General features: G+C 35.6%; 1 protein-coding gene across 2 annotated transcripts; it reads right to left on the bottom strand.

The window, feature by feature from the left end:
* Nucleotides 1-1,820: 1,820 nt before the first annotated feature.
* On the bottom strand, nt 1,821-9,995 carry LOC106832642 (olfactory receptor 6C65). Of its 2 annotated transcripts, none has more exons than XM_070494794.1 (2): nt 9,114-9,995; nt 1,821-1,880 (listed from the first exon to the last, which is right to left on the bottom strand). In XM_070494794.1, the coding sequence occupies exons 1-2, from the start codon at nt 9,993-9,995 to the stop codon at nt 1,821-1,823; spliced, it is 942 nt and encodes a 313-aa protein (XP_070350895.1). The 2 variants fall into 2 exon arrangements, with proteins under 2 accessions (XP_070350895.1, XP_014698961.3); XM_014843475.3 differs by lacking the exon at nt 1,821-1,880 and adding an exon at nt 6,909-6,935 and having other exon boundaries at nt 9,081-9,995.
* Nucleotides 9,996-25,268: the final 15,273 nt, after the last annotated feature.

Below are 25,268 nucleotides of genomic sequence, written 5' to 3'. Positions count from 1 at the left end.
TGTGAATGACAGAGCCAGAGGACAAATCTAGACAGCTTAACTCCAGCACACATACAGTTAAGCAACACAGTGTAGCTATGGAACATATAATTGATGCTCAGGAATTAAAGAGATGGACCAATAATTGACACCTATGGAAAGGTGTATCAATCAACATCTTCCAACTGACACTTTTATTGAACTTGATGGCAGGCAGTCTCCTGCTTTTTACCATGAACTAAACAGAGTAAATTGAAGTCTACAAGGAACTGTACCATGTATCATGTGACAGAAGACTATATGTTATGGAAGAAGGAAGCAAAATTGAACTAGGTAAAGATATATATTGAAAATACAGAGAGGGAAGCAAATGGGAGAAATTATTAGCCATAAGTAGTCATGGTATAAATCAATCTATCTACCCAGCTCCTGAGCAAAGTAGAATTTTTCTGGATCTTACAAGACTTTCTAAAATTTTCGATCTATTAAATCTTTTTTTCTTAACCTATTTTTATTTTTAATGTTTATTTGGCAAGCAACATAATCACATAATACGATGGTCAAGTCTTATCAATGTTAGTCTGAGACATGGATAAGAGAGAAAGTAATACTATTCGTTAGTATGCATATGGATAAAGAGTCCTAAATCACAACCTCAAGTGAACTGAGGTCCCCAGAGAGAAGAGTATTATTATTACCAAGCCAGATGTTGGTAGCTCCTTCTAAAATATTTTGTAGAAATGTGAGTATGTGTTATTGCCTTTTATTGGAGTAATAACTCTAATTATAAAAATTTTACATTCATGAAATTGTTCTTAAAGTCAGTTCATTGTATTATTTTTTAATTAATAAAATGCACTAAAAGTAAAATGAAAAACCTAGCATAAAGTTTTCTTTTCCTTTGCTGATTTTCTGTCATGATGACAAATATTTAGTATATTTTTTAAATTTCTATGTAGACTATAAATAAGTTAGTTAAATTTCACGCTCAATACAAAAAAATTACCATACTCTTTCTTTGCATTGTTTAACTCTTATTTTACTTTTTATTTTATGTAAGTTATTTCAATACCCATATGACTGAGTTTCCTCAGTGTTTCATTTCAAAAACAGAATTAAAAACAGAGTTTGTGGGGGCCGGCCTGCTTGCATAGTGGTTAGGTTCGTGTGTTCCACCTCAGTGGCCCAGGGTTTCAGGGTTCAGATCATGGGCGCGGACCTGCACACCAGTCATCAAGCCATGCTGTAGTAGCATCTACATACAAAATATAGGAGAACTGGCACAGATGTTGGCTCACGGTCAATCTTCCTCACAAACAAAAACCCAAAACCAAAATACAGGGCATGTGTGTGCGTGTGTGTATACATAAATACATATATATACATATACGCATAAATATATACATATACACACAAACACATATACATATATATACACATATGTTTGTACATGGATATGTATGCACATTTGAATCTAGACATTCATGAATTAATCACTAAATAAACCTTATTCTGCTTAAATATTTTAGGCAGTGGTTAATGTCATCACCATGTATATAATTTGAAGTACATTGGTTAATATATGAAATAACTTTAGTCCTAACTTTTCTTATGATACAGCATATGAGTTGTATCATATGAAAATGCATAAGATCATTACATAGTGATTTTGTGCTGAAGTTCATATAAGAAAGATTTGCAGTGTAAGAATATTAAATTCAAATTTCATAAACAGTTGTATTTCTGAGAAGAAATATAAGAAAGAAGATAAAGATATTAAAAAATGAACTATTCATTGGTTCTCTGTTTAAAATTGTGTATGTTTCAGTCATAAATTATAGTTAGATCATTGTTTTTGAGGAGAGTATGTTTCTCACAGCATCCTTAAATGCTTGTTTCACCTGCTGGTTCCTTAAGGTGTAAATAAATGGATTCAGCATAGAAGCGACAGAGGTATTGAGCATAGCTACCACTTTTGTCAAAGCAACCCCTTCCTTTGCTGATGTTTTCACATACATGAAGATGCAGTTCCCATAAGAGATAGAGACAACAATCACATGGGAGGAGCAAGTTGAGAAGGCCTTTTTTCAATATTTGTAAATTTATTGAGACTTGTCTTGTTTCCCAACATGTGGTCTATCTTTGAGAATGTCCCATGTGCACTGGAGAAGAATATGTATTCTGTTGTTTTTGGATGTCATGTTCCTATACAGCTATTAAGTCCATCTGGTGTAGGGTTCCATTTAAGGCCACTGCTTCCTTGTTGGCTTTCTGTTTGGATAATCTATCCATTGATGTAAGTAGAGTTTTCAAGTCCCCTACTATTATGGTATTGCTGTCAATTCCTTCCTATAGGTCTGTTAACAGTTGCTTTATATACTTTGGTGATCCTGTGTTAGGTTCATATATATTAATAAGTGTTATGTCTTCTTGGTGGAATGTCCCTTTTATCACTATATAATGTCTATCTTTGTCTCTTATCTTCTTTGTCTTGGAATTTGTCTTGTCTTATAAAAGTACGACTACACACACCTTCTTTTGCTTGCCATTTATTGGAGTATCATCTTCGATGTTTGTCTTTAGAGCTGAGATGTGTCTCCTGGGTGTCTTGTTTTTTAATCCATCCAGCTACTCTGTGTTAATCCATTTACATTTAGAGTCCTTATTGGCATATGATGGCTTAATATGATTATTTTCTCTTTTGTTTCCTGGTTGTTCATATTTTCATTGTTTTTCCCTTGTATTTCTGTTTGCCATTTCAGTTTGGTCATTTTCTATGATGTTTTCCTCAGTATTCTCCTTGTTTGTGATTTGTGACTCTGCCCTGATTTTTTGTTTTGTTGTTACCATGAGGTTTGTATAAAAGATCTCATAGATGAGATAGTCCATTTTCTGCTGATAACATCTTATCTCCTTTAGTCTATGCAGGTTCCCTCCTTTTCCTCTTCCCCTTCTATGTTTTTGTTGCTGCAAATTATTCTTTTTTGTGTTGTGAGTGGGTGAGCAAATTGAAGTGTGTATAGTTATTTTTGATGTTTTCTTTCCCTTTATCTTTTTTGTTATAATTAAGAGTTTACTAACCTATTTTGATATAGAGTTTCAGTTTTATGATTTTTCTGTCTACTCATCACCTTGCTCAAAGCTTTGTAAATCTTTGCCTTTTTGTTTTGGGTAGGATGGCTCTTTTCCATGTTCTGGTAAGGCAGTTCTAGTGATGACAAACACCTTCAGCTTTTGTTTGTCTGGAAAAGCATTTATTTCTCCTTCATATCTGAAAGATAACGTTTCTGGACAGAGTATCCTTGGCCGATAGTTTTTGTTGTTCAATATTTTGAATATATCATTCCACTCTCTCCTAGCTGTAGAGTTTCTGCTGAGAAATCTGCTGAAAGTCTGATGGGGGTCCATTTGTAAGTTATTTTCCTCTCTCTTTCTGGCCTTAATATTCATACTTTATCATTGACTTTTTAAAGTTTTGATACTATATGCTTTGGAGAAGGTCTTTTTGCATTGAGAAAATTAGGAGTTCTACTAGCTTCGTGTACTTGTATATCTAGTTTTTCCCCCAGATTTTGGAAGATCTCAGCTATTATTACTTAGAATAAGTGCTCTGATCCATTCTCTTTCTCCTCTCCATCTGGGATAGCTATTATCCATAGAGTGCTTTTCCTAATTGAGTGAGCTATTTCTCATAGAATTTCTTCATTTTTTAAAAAAAGTTCTCTCTCCTGTTCCACCTCTATCATTTCTAGATTTCTATCTTTGAGCTCACTGATTTTCTCTTCCATATGGTCTGCTCTATTTGTAATGCTTTCAACTTTATTTTTCATCTCATTATTTGTGTTCTTCATCTCCAGAATTCTGTTTGGTTTTTTAGAGTTTCAATCTCTTTGGTGAAGTATTCCTTCTGTTTATTAATTTTATTCTTGAGTCCACTGAACTGTCTTTCTGAATCTTCTTGTCATTCGTTGAGTTCCTTCATGACAGCTATTTAGAATTATCTGCTGGTTAGATTGTAGTCTTCTGTGGTTTCAAGTTTGGTTCCTGGAGAGTTGTGATGTTCCTTCTGTTCTGTCATGTCACTGTAGTTCTTCATGGTATTTTATGAGTTGATCTTCTGCCAGTGCATTTGTAGTAGTAACCACCTTTATTATTTGGGTAAGGCTTTGGTTACTTTGGTTCTGAGCTGCTTCTGGTTGTATTTCAGAGCCTGAACTTTCCTCCCTCCTCTGCTAGAGGCATCCTCAGTGCTCTCCTTGTGCTACTTGTGCTTCTGAGGTTGCTAGTGCCTTACTGTTACAATGTTGCTGCAGTCTCAGGTATTGCCACCAGGGTCACCAGGCTGCAGGCACTTCTGCTGCTTCTAGACTCACCTGGGTCTCATATTTCCTCACTGGCTCTGCATGGGCTCTTCATGGGCTCAGAAGCTGAAGCCCTGGGCACCACCTGTGCTGCTGCTCCCAGGTTGTCTAGAGCTCCTGGTGCCACCATTGCTAGGGGTGCTTAGTTCATGGGTCTTGTTGTCACTGCCAGGGGCCCAGGGACCCAGGGATTTGTATTCAGCACCCACTACTGGTGGAGAAAATGTCAGTGGTGCCACCACTGGGGCTGCATTCATGGGTTCTGCTGTGGTTTTTGAAACAGCATGTCACAGATTCCACCTGCCACCACTGGTGGAGCCAGGAGCTAAGCAGGGAGTGAGTGTCATTGCTGCCCCCTCATGCAGCCTTTGGTTGCTGGCTTCAGCCAGTGTGTTTTGAAAACTCAGCTAAGGGCGCTCCACTCCAGCTGAGAAATCTGTGTTTTGTATACTGTCTCCACTGTTGGAAAGACTGGGCCACAGTTGGGGGAGGGGTTAGTGGTTAGGTCACTGGCTTTGCTCTGTGTCCTGAATCTTTTGGACATGTGTTCCACCTGCCACAACTGATGGGAGGACAAGGGCTAAACTCTGAGTGTTGTCTGTCCCTGGTACCTTTGTTTGCAGGAGCACGTATTGGATCTGCGTTTTGGATTGCTGCTGCCAGGGGAGAGGGAGGGAGCTATTTCCCTACTTTCACTGCCTCTCAGAGACCCAGCCTACCCACCTTCAGGTGTATAGATGCATACATATCTTAGGCATAGAATTGTGTGGTGTAGGGAATCTTTTGTTCGTCAATGGATGTCTGATTGGTTGTAACTTAGAGTGGAGAGACAAAGGGAATAACTCATTCCACCATGATGCTGATGTCACTTCCAGTATCAGTTTTAATGTCTAAATATGGTTCCATTTTATGGATATGCCATAAATCTCTCTTTTTGGAGTGTTTAGAATTCCCCCATTATAAGTAGTATTAGAATGCATAGACACACATATACAGATTAGCATTATTGTCTCATTGCTTTTTGAGAGGTACCTATTATCTTTAAGTTTTCACAAAAGGACTTACTGGGTCATAACTTTGGATGGTTAAAATGTTCACGTTTATTTTCATATATCTCTAAAGAAATGGTTGTTTTTATTTCTTACCTGTATAAGCATGGCTATTTTAACAAAAACTCAGCATACAAAAGATGAATATTTTTAACCTTTATCAATTGATAGAGAGAATAAAATATCACTCTCCTCTTTAGGGGTGGAGATTATATATCTATACATATGTCTATATCTATATCTATATATATAAAAAACAAAACCAGGCAATAAGTGGTTAGGAGAATGTGCTAAAATTCAAATCCTTGTGTGCTGCTTGTGGGAATGCAAAATGGTGCAATTGCTATGCAAAACAGTATATTGTTTCCTCACATAATTAAATATAGCATTGCCATATAATCCAGCAGCTCTACTTCTGGATGTATATCCAGAAGAATTGAAATCAGAATCTCAAACAGATATCTGCACTCCCACGTTCTCTGCAGCCTTATTCACAATAGCCAAGATATGACAACAACCTAAATGTTCATTGATACATGAATGGATAAAGAAAATGTGGTGTACATATACAATGTAATAGTATTTAACCTTAAAAAGGAGGGAAATTTTGACACATGCTGCAGTATCAATGAACCTTAATGACATTATGCTAATTTTAATAAGCCAATCAGAAAAGGACAAATATTGTATAATTTCACTTATATGAGGTACCTAGACTGGTCAAAATCATACAAACAGAAAGTAGAATGGTGGCTGCAAGAGGCTGGGGGAGGAGATATGCTGTACAACATTGTGCCTGTAGTTGACAATATGGCAGTTTGCATTTAAAATTTTGTTAAGAAGGTGGATCTCATGTTAAGTATTCTTACCAAAATACAAAAAGGGGCCCTTTCACATTCTCCCCTGGGAAGTTCCACACACAGTTGCACTAAAGGAAGAGGGAGGAAGCTCTAAAGCATTTGGAAGCTAGGCTGTGTGTGCTCTAGCAGCCCAGGGCTTTATCGGGGCAAACTTGAGGCATAAGTAAGCAGCAGACAACTGATGTCAGGTGCCTGAAGATTTTCAGCAAAGCTCAGTTCTGGTTGGATGCCTGCCAGGAAGTGCCCTGCAAAGCCATATCAGGGGATTGAGAAAATGGTTGATTTTCAAAAAAACCTCTTTTGAATTGCTTAACATAAGGATTGGCTGTCAGAAAACATTTTATGGTGACTGTGAGAGGGATACTGTTTTCTCTACTTGGGGGAAAATACATACCATGAATCTTCACGCTGGGTTAGATGTTATATGTGCTAGTATAAAGTGCTCCCAGTTTTTGACATGCATGCTTTGTTTCGAATGCATAAATTATTGTAGGAGCCATGACCAGGAAAGGAACAAGGAGGTAGGCAGGGTGGTGTAAGGAAGGTTAACTGAATTGGGGTGTAGATCTAAATTTGTGCCGATTCACTGAGTCTCCAGGGACAATTCCTTTTCCCTCTCTGGGTTTCACTTTCTTCATCTCACAAGTGAGAAAGTTTAACTATATCTGGGATAAAATAAATCTCATCTCACAGGTCAAGTCTAATGATGTTGGTACTGTGTTGAAAAGGATTCTGAGGTCATTTCCTCACTCTTCAAGAAATAATTATGCAACTTATCTGCAATTATTTACCAGAGCCTTGGGAAAGGGAGATTAGTTGCATTTCTCTTTTATTTGTTATCCCTGGATGAGTATATATCTATAATCTCCTCTAGATGGAAAATTCTGTTATTCTAAACACTTCGATAGTTTCCTTGATGTTTGAGACTGGAAAAGTATTTTTAACCCCTTCCAATCATTTAAAATAATATCACACACCAATCTTCTAAAAAAAACATAAAATTACAGACTCTGTTTTTAGGTATCAAAACTCAAAACATAAATAAAGCACAGAGTATAGTCAATCAATTTACTCAGGTTTTCGGTTCCTTCCATGATGTGTTCTGGTAAGTGAGCTCTGTTGTTCATTAACAAACTACAGTGTGCTAATCACACACACACAAATACTTTAAATGAATGGTTTATGGATCTAAAGCTTATGCATCTAATAACATACTAATAAAATCTTGGGAATGTTTTGAAGGCACCGGTTTTAGAATTTTGTATATTTTTTCAGTAATTCCTTTCATAGTTAAAACAAACATTCAGATTATCTGTTACTTTATGAATATTTGCTAATTAATACTGTATCCTAAAAATGAGTGTTTTTATATAATTGCAGAGTATCATAACTACATTAGTATCATGTAATTATACAATTTTACTGTTTTCTTGGTATTTTGAATATTATAACTTTATAATATTTACATTTGTCTCACATTTTTATGATATTAGAATTGCATAAGTTTTTTTAATTACGAGCTTTTGTAACAACTGTACTCCTTTCTTTATTTTTATTAAATTCCGTATTATCTTTATGTTTTTGTTTTTCCACATAGTATTGAATTTTTCATTTTTTTAATCTTCAGACTCCTGAATTTTACATTTAACTCCAATATTTTAATTCTTACAAGTTAAGTAGTGTGAGCTACTTAGAGTGATTGAAAATAGCAAAGGTGAGTGATTTCTCTTTGATCCCCGCTTATTTATTTGAGTACTAATGCAATTGTGTTCTCTGATGCTCATGTGCATGTTAAAACCCTGCATTGCATAAAAATCCTGCACTGATTTTCAGTAACTTCACGGACTGAGTTTTTATGATTTCCCATGTTTATTTTCTGATAATATGCTATAGCAGAAACAAAAAGTCACTGAATGTAGTGTAAAAGCAGTCACTCCTAATAACCCTGTTTATAGGACTCAAGGGAGGAGCTCACCCTGCCTAAGGGCTGCAGCCTCTCACAATTCCAGTTTATTGTTTAACAGGAGGTGTGTAATCTGAAAAGATATAGATAAATATTTCTGATGGAGCAGAGTTGGTGGAAAAGTAACCTGATAGCTTGAAATACCCCATTTTCACAGTAGAAGATAATTGTTCATCAACTATTTTTTCCCTACACAGATTCAGAATATCTGATTCAATAGATTACCGGAGTAAGAGTAGGGAGGAGACAGAGCCCATTGCTAGAATAATCATAAAGCACAGTTTTCTCAGATTTGAAGTTAGGTTCCACTCCATTCACTACCTGAAGGTGGCTGTAAATTTTATTTTGCATCATTTATTTTCACGTAAGATTTTAATAGGCTATCTCGAGCTTGCTGCTTCTGAAGTTAAAGGACAATATGTATTTGAAGTCACATGTCACAATCTCCCTATGTGTGAAATCTCTCTATATAGACATGTGTGGAATGGCTATATGGATCTGGGAAAATTAGGAAAAGAAAAAGGAAAAAGAATACAGAGACCTGCAGTTAAATGTAGAAAAATGAAATTTAAAAAAAGCTATAAATTGTGAAATTTGAATTCTACCCTCCTTTTCTTAAAATATGTTATGTTTTTCATAGCATTTATCACTTTAAAGTACTAGGTACATTACTTTTCTGTTATGCTGGCTGTCTAATGTGTATGTCCCCTCACTAGAAGTAAGATCTACAGTGGCAGGAATGTTTGTATGCTTTATTCCCTTGTGGATACCACCTAGAACAATGATTGGTATTTGTATTCATGGTATGATTTATTTGCGGTTTCAGCTGCAGATTTCATACTGATTAGTTCTTGTTTGACAATAACACTTTTTTGACGAACTCCCTAAGGGCCTGTTTCACCTGCTGGTTCCTTAAGGTATAAATAAAGGGATTCAGCATGGGAGCAACAGAGGTATTAAGTACAGCTACACCTTTGCTCAAAGCCACACCTTCCTTTGCAGATGTTTTTACATACATGAAAATACAACTCCCGTAAGAAATGGAAACCACAATCATATGGGAAGAACAAGTGGAAAAGGCCTTTTTCCTTTGCTGGGCAGAAGGGAACTTCAGAATTGTTCTAAGGATGAGTGTGTAAGAGAGAATCACCAAGGCCAGAGTTACCATGAGTGTGAATACTGCTAAGAAAAACGCCATGAGCTCTAGGAACGCTGTGTCTGTGCAGGCAATCAGCAGCATAGGAGAAGAGTCACAGGTGAAGTGGTCAATAATGTTGGAATCACAGAAATCCAGTTGGAGGCCCATAATCACAGGGGGAAAGATAATGAGAAAACCAGCCAGCCAGGAGCTGATTACAAGCCGGATGCAGACCTTGTTACTCATAATGGTTGTATAATGTAGAGGTTTGCAGATAGCCACATAGCGATCATAAGACATTACAGCCAGAAGAAAAAATTCTGTGGAGCCCAGAAGGATTAAAAAAAATACTTGTGTCATGCAAGCATTATAGGAAATGGTTTTGTCTCCTACATCAATGCTGATCAGAAACCTGGGGATACAGACTGTTGTGAATGAAATTTCTAAGAAAGAGAAATTCCTTAGAAAGAAATACATAGGAGTCTTCAAACAAACATTAGATAGTGTTAACATGATGATGGTCATGTTTCCACTTACACTCAATAAGTAGGTGAACAACATAAAGAAGAATGTCACAGCTTGCAACTCTGGGTCATCTGTAAGTCCCAGAAGAATGAATTCTCTAACTGATGTCTTATTTGGCATGACTAAACTTGGAATTCTGTAGGTCTGTAGGGAAAAATAAGAGTGAATGTGAACTCCTGATATAATTTTAAACACAGTTGCAGTGCTCTTATTCTGCACAGAGAAAATAAAACATGCATTAACAAGAAGTGGCAAAATAGTCATCCCTCAAAATGGCAAACATCTCAGAATTTGTTTAGTAGGGAAAAATTAATGGTGTTTTATTATTTCAAAAATCTTAGATTTTAATCTCAGCTTTGATAATTCCCTGCTATATATTTTTGGTTACTTATTTAATACACTTAAAACTGGTTTTTACAGTCATAAAAATACGTAATAATGATAAATACTTAGCTTACTTCACTGTGGAAGCAGTTCATTTGGTAAGATTAAGTAAATTATTGAAATACACACTATTTTTGAAAACTTAATGCCCATAAAATTCTAAATGCTAATTTTGGAGTTGGAATACTTATTTTTGAGTCATAATGCACTCTTTTTATAAAAAAAAAGTCTTAGTTTCAATTCAAAGTAAAAAATTAAACAAAAATATTGTATCTATAGGCAATTGATTGAAGTCCATTCCCTTTTGCATTTAGGCAAAATTAATCCTATTAGGTCCTCTTTGACTAACGTTGGCACAAAGATAATGTCAGCCTTTATTAATAAACAAGGTTATAGTATAAAAGTTGTGATTGGACTCCTTAAATATAGTCAATAATGTAAAAAAATGAAAGAAATCAGGTTGCTCCCTGTAAGATTAAATATATAATTTCATAAAGTTGTTCCATGACAGCTTTTATCAAACTCTGCTTTCAAAAATAATAGTCTGATAACTTTCATGTTTATCAAACTCTAGTTTTTGGGGATGTGATAGAAAAAGAAATACAGTGGAAGGAAGACAATAACGACAGCAATAGTAGCAATAATTAATCCTATAATAAAATATGATGAGTTTTACTGGTATTTATTATTATTATCACTATTATTAATATTATAGCAAAGATCTAAACAGCTTTTACCCGGTACCCAAAAATGCCTTCAGTAGGTCCTATTAAGATAATTATTTTTCAGATGAGGAAATTGAGGTCCACAGGGGTTATGTAACTTGCCCAAGGTCACATAATCAGTATATGTAGATAGGTTAGCATCCATGTCTGTCTTCTACTGCACCATTCCTGGTTCTTAACACAGCTTCCTATTCAATTTTTACTGGTGAATTGAAGAAGAAATTAATGATTGAATGATGTACATGCAACTCAGATTAGACTTGGCCTCAAAATCCAGAGATTTCTTTACCTCTGTGGGTTAGCTCTGTGCTCATACATCAATTATTCTTAACTAGTCAATCCTAACAGGTGAATGTACCAGTAGTGGTGTGTGTTAACATAATGGGAATTTTAGGTAAAGAGAATCACAGAATGCCAGTGAGGTAGACACTCAATATACTGAAAGATATTTACTTGTGTAGTTCAGTATGGTGTCCTTTCTCTCTAGAAAGAGATAAACTAGATTGTGATAATTAAATGAACTATGAGTGTAAGCTGATTTAGTAACAGAATGAATCAAAGTGTGAAATGTTAGCATGTGCACATGACAGTGGTGTGGGGTAATGCATCCTGTGGCTGATACGACTATACTTGGTCATACAAGAGAGATCTGGCTAAAAAGTGTTACCTGACTCCCTCCTGAGACAAGTGTGATACATTTATGAGCTGAGTTGTGACAAATTTAGGAAGCTATAGGCAGAGAAAATAATAGAAGATTTGACAAAATGCCCTTATGATGCATTTCAAAGAGAGTAATTGTTAGAGTTTTATGATTCAGAAAGATAAATTAACGATGTGGATAGAGAGGGAATATACTCACTTTCATTTTAGTCCTTGATGGATCCGAATCAGAGTTTAAACCTAGATATTTGATTACCTGCAATAAGGGAAACATAATGTTTTAGATAGAAGAAGTTTTTTAAAACACATGTTATAAAACGACTTCACTTTTCTACACTTATTATTTAAAATTTAAAGATTTTGTTCAGATTTCCCCTTGTCATAAACCATCCATTTCTCAATCAAAAACTTACTCTGTGAGGATCAGAAAATCTAAGGAGCATACTTCCAAAAATAGTTTGTTTTGGAAGTTAAATGTCATATGTTTCATGATTATTCTGATATTGCTCAATGACACAGCCTTTCCCAAAAGCTTTTCTCCAAAAGAAACAGACACATTTTATGTAGTTTTGAATATAACGTTGTAGAAGAGCTTGTTTTTGAGGGAAACATAATAGAAAACTCTCTGGAGACAAAAAAAATGATATATCTGCAATATAATTAAATTTGGCAACACTTTTTAATTGGGTCCCCTTGGGAGCCATTAGGTATTGGAGGAATATAGAATTCTACCTATAATATTAGGCTTTGTGTGAAGCAAAGAGAAAGACTGATGAAAAAATTATTTCTTCCTTGATTATTTTTTAAATTCTCCTTCTGATTATTTTAAAAGAAGAGACAGTCACTTTGAGTCTCATAAATTTCAATGAGAAAACATGAATGATGAGAAGAATTCCCTACGTAGGTTTGTTCTACAGTAAAAACATGGATGAAGTATTTTTTTGAGTACAGCTAAGGTTCTCGTTGGCAAAGGTCATGCATTTGTGGTAGAGTACTTTCATATAGTATTAGAACTTTCTTAAAATAAATACTTGTATACTTGGATTTAGAGGGACTAGATAAAATGTGTGATCCAAGATTGGGTATTTTATAGTTTAATTTGTATTAGGTCATTAGCACAATGGATTCCAGGTGCCTCGAATGATGATATCATAGAAATGCCAGACTGTATGGTCTATGCTCTACCAAGAGAATCAAAGCTAAAACAATCCCTGTTACTTTGCATAGTAGGAAGCATTTGTAGGGCTGAAGTAATAACTATGGTAAACAGTGCTCTCACATTATCAGGCAGTGCTAAAGACAAGATAAAACCTAACTATATAAGTCTAAATGGAGAAGTTATCTCATTCTTATACCAATATCAGCCAAGAAATTCCTGACGTTTGAACAGTGGATATACTCAGTGATATTCAACTGAATTTGATTATTTTGCTTTCTTTCCTTCTCTTGGCTTTCCCTCTTTCTTTTTTCTTTTGAGTCCCGTTAAAGAAAATGTACAGAAATGAATCTCTGAAAAACAGTTCACTTGGGAAGAGTACTTTTGCTCATTGTTTTAGAGTCATGTTTCATGAATGACTCATAAAAGAAAAAGAAAAAAAGCACAGAAAAAAGGCTCCTTGAGACTGGTCTTGACAAGGATTTTTTTAATATGATAGCAAAAGCACAAGCAACAAAAGCAAAAATCAACTGGGACTAGATCAAACTAAAAAGTTTCTACACAGCAAAAGAAAAATAAACAAAATTAAAGTTAACCTACAGAATGGGAGAAAATATTTGCAAAACATATATCTGATAAGGGGCTGACATCCAAAATATATAAAGAATTCATACAACTCAATAGCAAAAAGGAATCCAATTAAAAATCAGGCAGAGAAATTGAATAGTTATTTTTCCAAAGAAGATCCACAGACAGACAACAGGTACATGAAAAGGTGTTCAGCATGGCTAATCACCTGGAAAATGCAAATCAAAACCACAATGAGCATTCCGGCCCTGTGACCAAGTGGTTAAGTTCACACCCTCTGCTTTGGCAGCCCAGGGTTTCCCAGTTTGGATCCTGGGCGCAGACCTAGCATTGCCCATCAGTCCATGCTGAGGCAGTGTCCCACGCGGCAGAGCCAGAAGGACCTACAATTAGAATATACAACTATGTACTGGGGAGCTTTGGAAAGAAGAAGAAAAAAAGAGATTGGCAACATAGGTTAGCTCAGGTGCCCATCTTACAAAAAAAAACACACAATGAGATATCATCTCCTACTTGTTACAGCTATCATCAAAAAGACTAGAAATAGCAAGTATTGACAAGGATATATGGAAAAGGGAACCCTTGCACACTGTTGATGGGAAAGCAAGTTGATGCAGCTACTATGGAAAACAGTATGGAGCTTCTTCAAAACCTAAAATAGAACTACCATATGGTCCAGCAATTCCACTTCTGGGTATTAATCAGGAGGAAATGAAAATATTAACTCAAAAAGATATGTGCACTCTCATGTTCATTTCAGTATTGTTTACAATAGCCAAGACACAGTAACAACCTAAGCATCCATTGATGAATGAATGAAGAAAATTAGATATATATATGCAATGAAATATTATCCAGCCATTAAAAAAGAAGGAAATCTTGCCATTTGTGACAACATGGATGGACCTTGAGGGCACTATGTTAAGTGAAATAAGTCATATGAAGAAAGACAAATATAGTACGATCTCGCTTATATGGAATCTAAAACAAAGAAAACAAGAAAATACCCTAATGATTTTTATTTTGTGATAGTATTGCTGGAATCTGTTTGGAAAAAATTGTAACCCATTTCATGAAAGCACAATAGTTAGAAATACATGAGTGCTTAAAGACACTCTCATCTGTCTATGAGCAATAAGAAAAAGTATTTCTGTCACTGCTTTATAAAATATGTACAATACTTTAAATTAATCTGTGTATCAGAGTAAGCTGGAAGTCAAGAAACTAAAGCCAAATTCACTTACCCTGTATGTAGACTCATTACTACTCTCCCAAGACAACCAATTTTCTCAGTGACACATTGAAATTGAGGGTCTTATTAACCATAGAAACTAGGGTTGAGCACATTTTTTACAGTTTTCAAATACCTTAGAAGGACATTTCCTTGAATATGGGTAAGGAAGGAAGAAGCTTATAAGAAGGAAACAATGGAAAGATAGAGTTTTTGCTAATAAAGGAAAACTAAGGCATAAGTAATTCATGTATCATCATTTCTGAGATACTCTCTTGAGAGTCAATATCTCATACCATTCAAGATTCTGTGTTTGTCATTTTCTTCATGTTGGTAGGAAAGACCATTTTTGTATCAATTGTGAGAGTCCAAATACAATATGAATTTTATTGGGGATAGCTTAACTTACCTTTCCAGACCACTGTTTCATTTTCAAATATGATTGGCAGAAACAGAGAAACATTCAGTTAAATATTCTATTTTTTTAGGAAATGCAATGAATGGAAAAAAAATAAGGCAAATTTTATCTCGTATGTTACGCTTAAACTTTGCTATTTTTTTCTAGGAAAAGTAATACAAAAATAAATGCAACCTTATTTCCAATAGCAAAGATAACGGTTTTGACAGTACACTTTATCTAAATTTCTATTTAATTTTTCAACACATTTTAACTACATTTTATTGATAAATCAAGGGGACATTTTAATAATGCCTTTAATTTTATAGCATGTTTTCTTGGTGACAGAAGAAATTTTTTTTTTTAAAGATTTTTATTTTTTTCCTTTTTCTCCCCAAAGCCCCCCGCCGTTACATAATTGTATATTCTTCGTTGTGGGTCCACCTAGTTGTGGCATGTGGGATGCTGCCTCAGCATGGTTTGATGAGCAGTGCCATGTCCGCACCCAGGATTCGAACCAACGAAACACTGGGCCGTCTGCAGCGGAGCGCGCGAACTTAACCACTCGGCCACGGGGCCAGCCCCAATGACAGAAGAAATTTTAGAGACATTAAGATACATATTTTTATTTATTTCACATAAAACAAATTTCATACTTGTGTGTGGTTTTTAGTAAGCTTCTAATATTATAGCAATCTGTATTTTCTGGATAAATTCATAATCTCATATAAAACTTCACTTTTATATGAGAAACAATGGAAATTATTGATTTACACAATATTTAGTTATACAGGTGAGAGATTGACCATTTTCTATATAACTTGATAGTTAGAACCTGGTTTCTAGGCTAATAAGAAAAAGAGTCATTGATGACCTATAAATATGCCTAGCTGGAAAAATGAAATGAGGTGTTTAAAAAATTTATGTAGAGAAGTGCAGAGAGTTTTTCCTTCAGCTTTGCTTTCAAGGGCACATTTTTCACATAATCACATTCATTTACTTGAAGAAAAGATCATTCTCTGGAGCAGGGTCTTGAAGGCTTGCTTCACTAGCTGATTTCTTAGTGTGTATATGAAAGGATTCAAGAGAGGAGCCACTGAGGTATTGAGCACAGCTACTCCTTTGCTTAAAGTTACCCTTTCCCTTGCAGAAGGCTTAATGTACATGAAGATGCAGCTACGGTAAGAGAGGGAGACAACTACCATGTAGGCGGAACATGTGGAAAAGGCCTTTTACCTTTGACTCACGGAAGGAGTTCTCAGAATTGTCCGGATGATATATGTGTAGGAGAGAATAACTAGTGTTAAGGTGACCATGAGTGTTAACACCGCTGAAAAAAAATGCCATGAGTTCTAGAAAGCGAGTGTTCATGCAAGAAAGCTGCAGAACTGGAGAAGAGTCACAGATAAAATGGTCAATTATATTGGAGGCACAGAAATCCAACTGCAGCAGCAGGGTATAGGTGGAAAGATGATCAGGAATCCTGCAAGCCATGAGCTAAGGACAAGAAGGATACAGACTCTGCTGCTCATGATGGTTGTGTAATGTAGAGGTTTGCAGATGACTGCATAGTGGTCATAGGACATGGCGGCCAGAAGGTAAAATTCTGTTCCCCCCAAAAAGATGAAAAGAAAAATCACTGAGCAACACAACCATTATAGGAAATGTTCCTGTCCCCTGTCACAATGATGACAAGGAATCTAAGAATGCAGACAGATGTGAATGATATTTCTAGGAATGAGAAGTTTCAAAGGAAGAAAAGCATTGGAATATGCAGATAGTTATCTGAAAGGGTGAGAATGATAACAATCAGGTTCCCAGTCACACTTAGCATATAGGTAACAAGCAGAAACAGGAAAAGTACAACCTTATCCTGTGGGTCATTTGTCAATTCAAGAAGAATAAACTCTGTTACTTCCATGTAATTTCTCATTATTTTCCTTCTTTTTAATGATATTCTTTTTTAAGCTTGAAATACATGAAAAAATAAGAAAGCCATGACACCAGCAAAAAAATACATGCATACACTCATTCAGATGCTTCTTTTTTGTTTGTTTGTTTGAGGACGATTCACCTTGAGACAACATCTGTGCGAATCCTCCTCTATTTTATATGTGTCGCCACCACACCCTGGCTGTCAAGTGGTGTAGGTGCAGGCTCGGGATGCTAACCCACATACCCGGGCTGCAGAAGCAGAGCATGTCAAACTCAACCACTACACCAAGGGGATTGTCCCAGGACAGACACTTTTTAAAAGATCACTGCTGCCTTTTACTTTTAGAGAAAAATGATTTTGTAGCGAATAGAAACAAAATATTTTTTAAAACTCTGTTATTTATTGACATATATTAATTCATTATTCCTATGTTTCCTTCATTGTATTCTTACCTATTTAAGTCTAACTCTCTGCTTCTGAATGTTTCTATATATTTCTGAAAACAAGAGGAAAAAAAGATTAAAATTTCTGAGATTGAAACCTTCTCAAATAAAATTCTGGGAGCTTACTCCCAGCATACCACAGTACTCTTGAAGATACTTTTTGTTGTCACTTTCTTCTTCATATACATTTTTGATTTTTCTATTTTGAATAAGCATGTCTGTCTCCTTCCCCATTCAAACTTTTAAATCTACGGAGTTGATTCAGCTGTCCCTCTGTCAAGTAACGTGTTCCTGATAACAGCATACAGAGGTATTTAATCGATGGGAGGGTGTCCTCTATCTAATGCCAATGTCTGCACAGCAAGACGTTCTATTATTAATCAGTAATTTGTTATAATGTTGTATTTAGAAACTTTTAAGATTGCAAATATATTCTTCTTGCATATATTTTTATTAACTTCCTATCATGAGTTATTCTCTGATATATAAAGCAGCACTTTTACTTGAGTCCTAATTTTATTTTTGTAAACTGCAAGATTTCTTACCTATTTCCACAATCATTTGGCACTTCACAATATTGCCTGTTCTTTTCCTGAGAGATGATGAAAGCAAACAGCTCAACATTCAAGGTAAGTCTTGGGGAGGCAAAGATTATTTCTTTTTTCTTTTTGTTCCATTTTTGGCTTGTAGTATAATTCTTGAATTTATACGGGATTTGTTTAATTGTTTGTTCCTGTTTAAAGTCTTTATTTTCCATAAAAGCTTGAGATGTGCTGGCATCTAAAATCATTTTTTTTAATACTTAAATGTCCTGACAGTCTGCCTGTCTGTAATGTCTCATTTGTTTTCTATATTCTTCAGAGGTTTCAGAGCTTTCAAAAGAAATAAGATTTTCTCAAGATTAGCCAATTAGTTTAATATGTGAATGAACTTACTCAAAATTTTTACCTAGAAAATTCTGGGAGACATATGTTTCCAATTTCCATCATCTGGTCTCTTTGTGATCATAACATAGACATGTTTTTGTCTTTTGCCTTTACACAATGGGTGCTAACCTTCACTATGTATAAAATTCACAATGTGCAAAACTAAAACATAAAATATATCTCCTCAGTGTTAAAACACATCAAATAAATTGGTTTCAATCTTGTTAAAAAATGATTAATGGTGTCCTGATATTTATTATTTTAAAAATGCTTATTAAAAGATATCTAGTTAAGAACACAAAAAATCATGTAGTCCTATCAATTACAAAATATTTATGTTTATGGGGCCGGCCCCATGGCGGAGTGGTTAAGTTTGCGTGCTCCGCTGCAGCGGCCCAGGGTTCGGATCCTGGGCACTGACGCGCTGACATGGCACCGCTCATCAGGTCATGTTGAGGCGGCATCCCACATGCCACAACTAGAAGGACCCACAACTAAGATATACAACTATGTACGGGGGGTGGGGGGTGGGGGTTTGGGGAGATAAAGCAGGAAAAAAGAAAAAAGATTGGCAACAGTTCTTAGCTCAGGTGCCAAACTTTAAAAAAAAAAAATTTATGTTTTAATGAACAAAAATATTGCATGAAACTATTATATTTTTGTAGTTTTAAAATTTTCTTCATTTATATATTTCATATAAATTGTGTAGTTTAATTTTATTTTTCATAGTGCTGTGCATAATTGAGATTCCTTTCATAAAGCACTATTAAAGCAGAAAATATATTCCTGAGAGAAATTATCAGAAAAGTACTTGTTTTTATCGTAAATATCACTGGTTTAGTCAATGTCTTTTTTAATGGCTTCTTTAATTTGTTCAGAGTGCTTTGAGATTTTTCAAAAGCCTTTGCAATCTATTTCTCCTCCGCCATCTTATATTTCTAACCAAATATCCAAAATATTGATAATAAAGAGGAATTCCAAGAGCTCCTCTACCATGTTTATTGTCGGTGTCGCAATCCAACGTACACATCAGGATAGATGGGGAGAGGGCTGATGGCCACTCTGAGTTTATTATAACCAGCGTTTCAATATATACATAGCTTACATCTGTTAAACATATACAGGTGTTCTGGATGAAGTAATTAGCGAATGCCAAGAATTCTTAGTGATTTCTCAAGGAGCCCTCCCTAGGCCTCTGTTCTGATATTATCATGTTTTTGCTGTGCTTTTCTATTTTTATCTCGGAGGAGGCAAGGCCTCCTAGGCAATGGCTCCTCCTGCTCCTGATATCTTGTCTCCATTTGTGCCTCTGTGTCCCCCGGGCGACCGATGCCCGTCTTAGGTTGCCTCCCCCTGGAGGTCTTACCCGTCATTGGCTAACTGGCCTTCTCACCTCAGGGTCACAGCTTGTTGGCAAGCCTTTTCCAGTGATTATTAACCCTTCCTGTGTCAGGGGCGGCTACATTTATAAAAAGTGCATACATCAACCCATTTCTATACATTAACTCAGATTTCTCTAAGGATAATCCTATCTATTGCCATTTAAGAACTAGCATCTTGGTACTTGAAACAAAATAAGTTATAGTTGAAATGGATGCTAATGCTCTGTTTTTCCAAGCTTGGTGGTCAGGATGATATGATCTTTTGTACAGAGATGATGTTATCCAGGCTAGCCATAATTTCATCTGCTCCATTTACAATGGACTCAGGGGGATTCATTGATGAGGAAACAAAAGGCACCATGAAGATTGGCGTTCTCAAGATATCAAGCATTAAACAATAGTCTGAATTAGTACACAATTTAAAATGGAACATGTAGGTGATTGTGGCCTGAAATCAGAGCAGAAAAATTTATTGAAGGATTTACATTTTCCTAAGAATCTATAACTTCGTGAGGAGTAGAAAGTTAATAACAAAGCAATAGAGATTAGCAGTTTCCATAACGGCAACAGACTAAATTGTGAACAAGTAGGTTTTTCTCTAATCTCAAGGCAAATATTAAGAATTCATTGTCATATTTTAGACTAGGGCTGAGGTCTCCATTATTCTACACCATAAGAGATGTTAGGCTTGTCTTTAAGGTTTTACATCTTTCCACTGAATGATGACGTGGAAACCTCATTGTGACTAGAATAACTGCCATCTATTCATTCAATAATTACCTTAGGTTCTGAGAATACAAAGATGATAAAGACAGCTCTGCATAATTTTCCATTTTTAACAGAAAAGTGTGAGAATTTTACATTATTTTTGAAATCTCAGATTCCTTTTCTCATGTTCAATATAAGCGATATTCTCCCTGGCATCATCTAATTACTCACTGCCTTGATCTGAAAACACATCTACAATATCCCACTCACATTCATTATTTGAGACTTATAGTTAGTTGCTATTTAATTTAGGAGTTCCATGGACATATAAATAGTTTACATTGAATGGAAATTGGGATTATTTAATGATCTTAAAATGCTAGGCACTTCCGTAACAAAAATTTTAAGATTATTTTTACTGTTTCTGTGAGAGATAAGTGAAGTTATTCAAGGTATGTTGATTAAGCAGTGCAGTGTACATACTGAAAAGGGGGTTATTAAAGCACAGTGGCCATTTTGAACTCAAAGTATATTATATTATTAAAGATCAAAGTAAAGAACTTGAACAATGTGCCATAATCATGCTCATATTTAATTACAAACATTGTCACATTAGTGTTTACATGATGTCTATCTGTAGGCCAAAATCTTATTTAATATTATACATTATGGAGAACTTATTATTAAATAAAGATACATGGAAAATTGCATTAATGTATATGAACTCATCTTAACTTGATTACATCTGCAAAGACTCTATTTATAAATAAAGTCATATCTACAGATTCCAGGTGGACATGGATTTTTGAAGGGCACTATGTAAACTAGTACATTACCCAAAACAAATGCTTCTAGTAACAATTTTAAACAATAACATATATCTCCACTCATCATAGCAATTTATGTGCTTTCAAAAATTTTTGCAGAATCTGCTCTTATATCAATATTTTCAATACTGGATTATAGGAGCATGCATAAAGATTGACAGAGTTAAGTAATTAAATATGTTAAATTAAGAATAACTAAATAAACATGTTAACAAGTGATTTAATCTTTTAATACACCTTTTAAGAACAAATCCATCAAAGACTGAAGATTGTCTTAAACCTATGGTATACCAGTTTACTGATGATGAGATCCATATAATAATATTTTAGCTTCAGTTTACTTTGAAATTCACACCTGATCCATATTTTTCCCCCAGTGATCTAAGTGGTACAAATTATCAGTTAGCTATCCAGTATGCAGAGCAAAAAAGGAATATATGATTATTTAGTATTTACCTTCATTTTACAAAATAGAGAAATAAGAATAAAAACTAATAAATGGATAAGTTTAAAACTATAAAGAAACAAAAGAGAACTGAAAAAGTGATGAATAAAATTTATGTATAGCATATTAATAAACTCCTTTCTGTTTTTTCATTTTGTCTTCTATATTAAACAAAGCAACACTCCTCAGCTCACCCTAAAGGCTTCTCTCCAATCAGATAAAATGTCTTATAAAATATTTTCCCTAATTTTAACATTTTACAGTTATGTTGCTGCAGAAATTATTATTGTGTTTTTAAGGTGGCAATTTTCTATTTCCTTCATTTATTCTATATTTGTTAATTGGTATTCTTTTGTAAGAAAGAGTTAACCCTTTTCTGACTTTAATTACTTATTCAACCATTTATTTATAACAATATGCACTAATGAATATCAATTTTTTTCTTTGGGTTATAATTCAATACTACTGTAGGGGAGGAAGACATTTCCTCTTCCCAAATGTGGGTTCGCCTGGCCGGAGAACAAATTAAATTCACATGAGACAGAATAGCAAGAGAAAATTAAACAAAGCTTTATGAGGAACCATGGCCCAGGGCTTTCTTCCTGAAGGAAGAAAGGGCACCGAAGAAGTGGGGTGCACACAGTGGTTATATACCCCCAAACAGGGTGTTTCACATATGATTGAAATGTCCCTCCCACAATAGTCACAAGATTGCCCTGTCGGCACAGCTTTATGGACACAGCAGGTAGTGGGTCTGCTGTCTCAGAGGGCGTAGCAGGAGGCAAGTCTATTGTCTGGAGCTGGGTGGTCACAGGTGAGCACAGCAATCAGTTCCTAGCCTAAGGAAAGATGCTTAATCCTTAAAGAAATGCCAAAGTTGGGAGGGGGAGGGAAGTCAGTTACAGGAGATTACCAGACAAGCACAATAAAATGCAGATTTAAGTCCTTGCCTTTGGTATTGACTAAGAGTTTCTAGAGAGAAGGTCATCGCCTTTCTTCTTCCTGGTACAGAGAGGGAGGCACCTTTACAGATAGAGATTTACCTTACAAATGTAAACGTGTCCTAACAAAGGGCAAGTTCCATTCCTCAGAGCCTCCTTCCCTGTCCCAGTTTATCAAAAGCAATCAACCTCAAATAATCCTGATGCCAAAGAGACATATCTTGGGGTGGCCAATTCCAGGTCCCCACACTACGTTCTTTATTTTTTTCCAAATTCTCCAGCTTTGGCCATTTGCTGCCTTTTTAGGTTGCCTCCTGAGTCCTTTCAACTAGGCTTCATCATTAAAAAAAGAAAATTTGAAGTCTTCCTAGGGCCTGTCAGTGAACGGAAATAGGAAATCTTTGCATGCACATGAATCCACGTGCGCACACATCTATATTCATTTATATATCAATATGTCTACGTACACATATACACACACGTAGGGAGAGTCAGTTCTCATTACTTGACATAGTTATGTTCCATAAAGTTGTCCCAAACACTGAATTAGGAATACTGAACTCTTGCTCCTAGGGAAATAGAGTGTTAAATTCCTTCAAGGCTTTATCACAACATTTTCATCAACCAAAATCGTTTATTATATAGGTTCCAAATACATTGTGCTCTAAAGGTTATTTTGCCAATGTCCTTATAAAACAGGTCAGTCTCATCAGCATTGAAAACTTGCTCTTCTACATAATCTTTTCCTCAATAATATATAGTAGATATTTTTAAAATTCCTCCACGGCTTACTGATATGCAGAAACTGCCTCATCTGCAAGTTTAACATTTTTCACACCTTGTCATCTTTTGAAAAGCGTGAACCAACCAGCAGTAGCCGTGAAGAGTTTAACATTTTCCTACTAGTGGGCAACATGACCATACATTTCTTTGGCTTTTAGCTTCACAGCATTGCTGTTGTTATGATTTTTTTTGGAAAAAAATCTATTCCACCATATGCATCTGAAATTTATCCACTTTCCATCTTTTCCAAAGTATCATCACACACGGAAGATGTTACTTTAGCACTTTCAAGAGAGATCTCACATAAGGAGCAGTGGATTTCCTCTTCCTTTTTATGGATGTTCTAGGTTTTTGATTGATTGACATTAACTCACTGCCAACAGCCCTATGACTGACTCACACCTGAACAAACCAGACCTAATAGGTATTTTCTCTGTAAGTCACATCACAATGTTTTTGTTCTTAAGAAAATTAGTGATTTACTTCTGTGTTTTGGGAGCCATTTTAAGCAGTAAAATCACCAATAAAAAACACAAAGTGTGAAGAACATGGCATTAAATAGCCATGAAAAGGCCTTTTGTTTAAGATGATAAAAATGACAAGTAATAGTACATATTGGAGTATAGGAGGAAGCCATTTGGTGCAAAGCTGATTTCGCCTAACATTATTGTTTTTCCAAAAGGGCCTGACGTGGCCATTGAGCTTGCATTGTATATCTGCTTTAAGCATTTCCTGTGCCCCAAAGGAGAGAACAACTGACCTTAAGATAAAGGTGCAACTTCCCCCACATTAGCATTTCCTTAAGGATAAGCATCTCTCCCTAGTCTAGGAATTGATTGCTGTGCTCACCTGTGACCATCCAGGTCACCTGTGACCACTCAGCTTGAGATAACAGACCTGCTTCCTGCTGTACCCACCAAGAGAGCAGACCTCCTTCCTACCTGCTGTATCCATCAATCGCTGTGCCGACAGGGCAATCTTATGACTTTTATGAAAGGGACATTTTGATCACATGTGAAACATGTTCTTTGAGGGTATATCACCACTCTGTACATCCCACTTCATGGGTGCACTTCTTTCCTTGGGGAAGGAAGGCCCTGAGCTATATGGTCCTCACATTTGGCTCAGGATAAACTCACCCCATTTTTCATTTATAGATTGGTTATGGATTATTTGCATTGACAAAGGTGTGAACTGAAATAAGAAGGGAGAGTATCACCTTGTTTAACCTCACCTGTGAATGTAAGTGATGGGTAACTCACATTTTTTGCTGCTCTGTGCATGTCCTGGACTGACTGCAAAAGTGCCCTTGCATTGATTGGGGGTTTATTAATAAATTTTAGAGAGAGGACAAATTTACAAATATCAGATCCATGAATGGATCTGTGTTATATAAAATAAACATAAGTTCATAATGACACTTGTGACTTTAATCCTCCATTCCAGAGTTTGTTCAAGCACTCCTCATTTGCTTATTTATAATTTCCTTCCCTGATAGGGAGGAACCTTGTTCTTATTATAGAAAAATGTTCAATTATTCAAATCTAGTAAACGCATAGAGTAATTTTAGAACTGCTAACCATATGCCTGTGAGAAACAGATTTGCCACCAGGAGTACAGTGTTTGTGATCTTATTCCATCAGCCATGGATCATCAAACCAAAACACTGTTTTTCAAAATGACTCAGGCCAGTGCCTTTCTTATTTACTCCCTTTAGTACTGATTATGCCATTAATTTGTAAAGCAGTGAGATTCATTTGTCACAGTATGTGTCCCTCTTCAGTTCCACCAACATCCTGGGTGATTAGTAAAAGTCACTAGCTATGTGTTGTTTACTGTTCTATCAGTGTTTGAAAATGCA

This window comes from Equus asinus, chromosome 22 (genome assembly GCF_041296235.1).
Source record: "Equus asinus isolate D_3611 breed Donkey chromosome 22, EquAss-T2T_v2, whole genome shotgun sequence".
In the NCBI taxonomy this organism is placed as follows: domain Eukaryota; kingdom Metazoa; phylum Chordata; class Mammalia; order Perissodactyla; family Equidae; genus Equus; species Equus asinus.
Note: the sequence above shows the minus strand (reverse complement) of the source record. Positions and strands in the feature narration are given on the sequence as shown.